Here is a 1,498-nt window from a genome sequence, read left to right as displayed (position 1 = left end):
CTTCAATTGAAGCCTATTTCAAAAACTAAAAGCACTGTATTTTGGACAAATCATTCACTAAACCCTAAACCTAAACTAAATCTTGTAATAAATAATGTGGAAATTGAGCAAGTTGAGGTGACTAAACTGCTTGGAGTAACCCTGGATTGTAAACTGTCATGGTCAAAACATATTGATACAACAGTAGCTAAGATGGGGAGAAATCTGTCCATAATAAAGCGCTGCTCTGCTTTCTTAACAACACTATCAACAAGGCAGGTCCTACAGACCCTAGTTTTATCACACCTGAACTACTGTTCAGTCATGTGGTCAGGTGCCAAAGAGGGACGTAGGAAAATTGCAATTGGCTCAGAGCAGGGCAGCACGTCTGGCCCTTGGATGTACACAGAGAGCTAATATTAATAATATGCATGTCAATCTCTCCTGGCTCAAAGTGGAGGAGAGATTGACTTCATCACTACTTGTATTTGTGAGAGGTATTGACATGTTGAATGCACCGAGCTGTCTGTTTCAACTACTCGGACACCCATGCATTCCCCACAAGACATGCCACCAGAGGTCTCTTCACAGTCCCYAAGTCCAGAACAGACTATWGGAGGYGCACAGWAMTACATARAGCCAWGACTACGTGGAACTCTATTCCACGTCAAGTAACTGATGCCAGCAGTAGAATTAGATTAATATAAACAGATAAAATACACGTTATGGAACAGCGGGGMCTGTGAAGCAACACAAACATAGACACGTATACAAACACAAGATAACATATGCACTATACACACATGTACACATGAATATGGTGTTATAGATATGTGGTAGTAGACTGAGGGCACACACTTAATATATTGTGAAATCTGTTATGAATGTATTGTAATGTTTTTAAAATGTATAACTGCCTTCATTTTGTTGGACCCCCAGATGAGGATCCCTAATAAATACACATTTTGTTTTTTTGCTTTGGCAGTCCTTCAATAAAAAAAAAAACATGAATGGTTTGTCAAATTGTGATGTGTTCTACTTGTAGCCCTTGCTTGTCCTGAAAATAAAGTGGTAAAACACTTAATATAAGGGCTGGACATGGAGATAAACGACAATCGGATAAACGACAGTCGGATAAATGAAAAGCCCATTTTTGCTGGTGGTTTTGGGACTGGGGGAGTTCATGTTTGTATAGTTCCAAAGGAAAATAGTGTGACAGTCCCAACCGACTAAACAGTCCATCATGTGTGCTTGCACTGACCTCTGCTGGCTGAGAGGAGGCATGGCAGCGGAGACTGGCTATCTGTTCATCCTTGTCGGCGATGCTGGAGAGGAGTTTGGTTAGCTGGACCTCCAGAGCTGTTACCAGGGAGTCCCTCTCTTTCCTCCACTTCACTAGGTCCTCCTCCTTCTCACTGAGCTGAGCCACCAGACCTTCCTACAGGGTCACAGACAGGGGTTTCTTAGTAGGTTTTAACCCCATCTCACTGAGCTGGGCCACCAGACCTTCCTACAGGGT

At 42.6% G+C, this 1,498-nt stretch overlaps 1 protein-coding gene across 1 annotated transcript in view; it reads right to left on the bottom strand.

The window, feature by feature from the left end:
• Window positions 1-1,498, bottom strand: part of kif20ba (kinesin family member 20Ba) — a 42,463-nt gene that overhangs the window by 14,202 nt on the left and 26,763 nt on the right. Inside the window, 1 exon segment of the mRNA XM_070448209.1 lies at window positions 1,241-1,417. Coding sequence (XP_070304310.1) covers window positions 1,241-1,417 — 177 coding nt within the window.

Source organism: Salvelinus sp. IW2-2015, linkage group LG18, assembly GCF_002910315.2.
Source record: "Salvelinus sp. IW2-2015 linkage group LG18, ASM291031v2, whole genome shotgun sequence".
Lineage (NCBI taxonomy): Eukaryota > Metazoa > Chordata > Actinopteri > Salmoniformes > Salmonidae > Salvelinus > Salvelinus sp. IW2-2015.
This window is presented reverse-complemented; position numbering and strand designations above follow the sequence as displayed.